Source organism: Pteropus alecto, unplaced genomic scaffold (assembly GCF_000325575.1).
Source record: "Pteropus alecto unplaced genomic scaffold, ASM32557v1 scaffold111, whole genome shotgun sequence".
In the NCBI taxonomy this organism is placed as follows: domain Eukaryota; kingdom Metazoa; phylum Chordata; class Mammalia; order Chiroptera; family Pteropodidae; genus Pteropus; species Pteropus alecto.
The window spans coordinates 5,754,877-5,756,629 of record NW_006431915.1 but is presented as its reverse complement, the minus strand read 5'-3'; the positions used below and the strand labels follow the sequence as shown (position 1 = coordinate 5,756,629).

The 1,753-nt window shown below is 39.5% G+C and overlaps 1 protein-coding gene across 1 annotated transcript; it reads left to right on the top strand.

Annotated features, from left to right (window-relative positions):
* The first annotated feature begins 438 nt into the window (after window positions 1–438).
* LOC102891899 (olfactory receptor 2K2) lies at window positions 439–1,468 on the top strand. Its single transcript, XM_006906097.1, has one exon. It carries the CDS (start codon window positions 439–441, stop codon window positions 1,462–1,464), a length of 1,026 nt encoding a protein of 341 aa, XP_006906159.1. The 3' UTR covers window positions 1,465–1,468.
* The last annotated feature ends 285 nt before the right edge of the window (window positions 1,469–1,753 follow it).

Below are 1,753 nucleotides of genomic sequence, written 5' to 3'. Positions count from 1 at the left end.
AACTTCATAGGTGTTCATTTAAAATTCTTTTGTTTCTTTCAGCATTCCTCCTCTTCTTCCAGTGAAGATCATTACTGGTTTTTATTATGCAATGTGCTTTCTTTTTCTCACTTACCTGGCTTACTTTTCTAATTTGTACTCAATAATTTATTCAATGTTCATTCATATTTTTCATCATTCAGTACTTTCAAATCTTTACTGAAAACCTATTGTGTGCCAAGTATAGGATTTCGGGCTGAGATTCAAATGTTAAAGATGTTTTTCCTGTTTTCAAATTCACTCTTTTCTAAATTTCGTTGTGGAAGAATTAACTTTTTATGTAGATCAAACCTGGTTTTTCTCCCTTTAGATCAATAGACAAACTATCCTATGATGTTTTTTGTGGTAAAATTGTATTTATAAAAGTAAAATAAGTTTGAAAGTGTTTTCCTAAACCAAATGAATATTTTACTTTATCCATCTCTTTATGTCCTCATAGGAAGTGAAGAGAATGATACTAGAGTAATTGCAGGTGAAAGAAAGGAAATGCAAGGAGAAAACCTCACTATTTGGAGCTTTTTTTTCCTGGAGGGTTTTTCTAGATACCCAAAGTTAGAGATTGTTCTCTTCATCTTCAGCCTCGTAATGTATCTGGTTACACTTTTGGGGAACAGCACTCTTATTTTAATCAGTATCCTAGATTCACGCCTCCAAACCCCCATGTACTTGTTCCTAGGAAATCTCTCTTTTATGGATATTTGTTACACATCTGCTTCTATTCCCACTTTGCTGGTAAACTTGCTGTCATCTCAGAAAACCATTATCTTTTCTGGCTGTGCTGTACAGATGTATCTGTCCCTTGCCATGGGCTCCACGGAGTGTGTGCTTCTGGCTGTGATGGCGTATGACCGTTATGTGGCCATTTGCAACCCGCTGAGATACCCTATCATCATGAACAGGCAAGTCTGTATTCAGATGGCCACTGTCTCCTGGGTGACAGGTTGTCTGACTGCCCTGCTGGAAACCAGTTTTGCTCTGCAGATACCCCTCTGTGGGAATCTCATCGATCACTTCACGTGTGAGATCCTGGCAGTGCTGAAGTTAGCTTGCGCAAGTTCACTGCTCATGGACATGATCCTGCTGGTGGTCAGTGTGCTCCTCCTGCCCATTCCAATGCTCCTAATTTGCATCTCTTATGTCTTCATCCTTTCCACTATTCTGAGAATCAGCTCCGTAGAGGGAAGAAACAAAGCTTTTTCTACTTGCGGTGCCCACCTCACTGTGGTGGTCTTGTATTACGGGGCTGCTCTCTCCATGTACCTAAAGCCTTCTTCATCAAGCTCACAACAGGTAGATAAAATCATCTCGTTGCTTTATGGAGTGCTTACTCCGATGTTGAATCCCATAATTTACAGTTTAAGAAACAAGGAAGTCAAAGACGCTATGAAAAAACTGCTGGGCAAAATATCATTGCATCAAACGTGAAAATCTCTGACTGGGTGCCTATGGTTTTACCAGGGGTGCGCCCCAGGCACAACTCACCAGAGAAATTCTAGACAACATACTCACACTTAGAACACTGACTTGAACCTTAGCTCTGTAATTTTATAATTCTAAGATATGCGTACATACAGTGATTGTCTATGGACAATAGTAAATTCCAGTTTGCATTTGGTAATGTTTTCTGTCTTTGGTGTTTCATGGTCGTGAGAAGTTTGAGGCTATGGAGTCATCACACATCTGTTCCAGAAGGAAAGTTGGATAAGTTTATAGT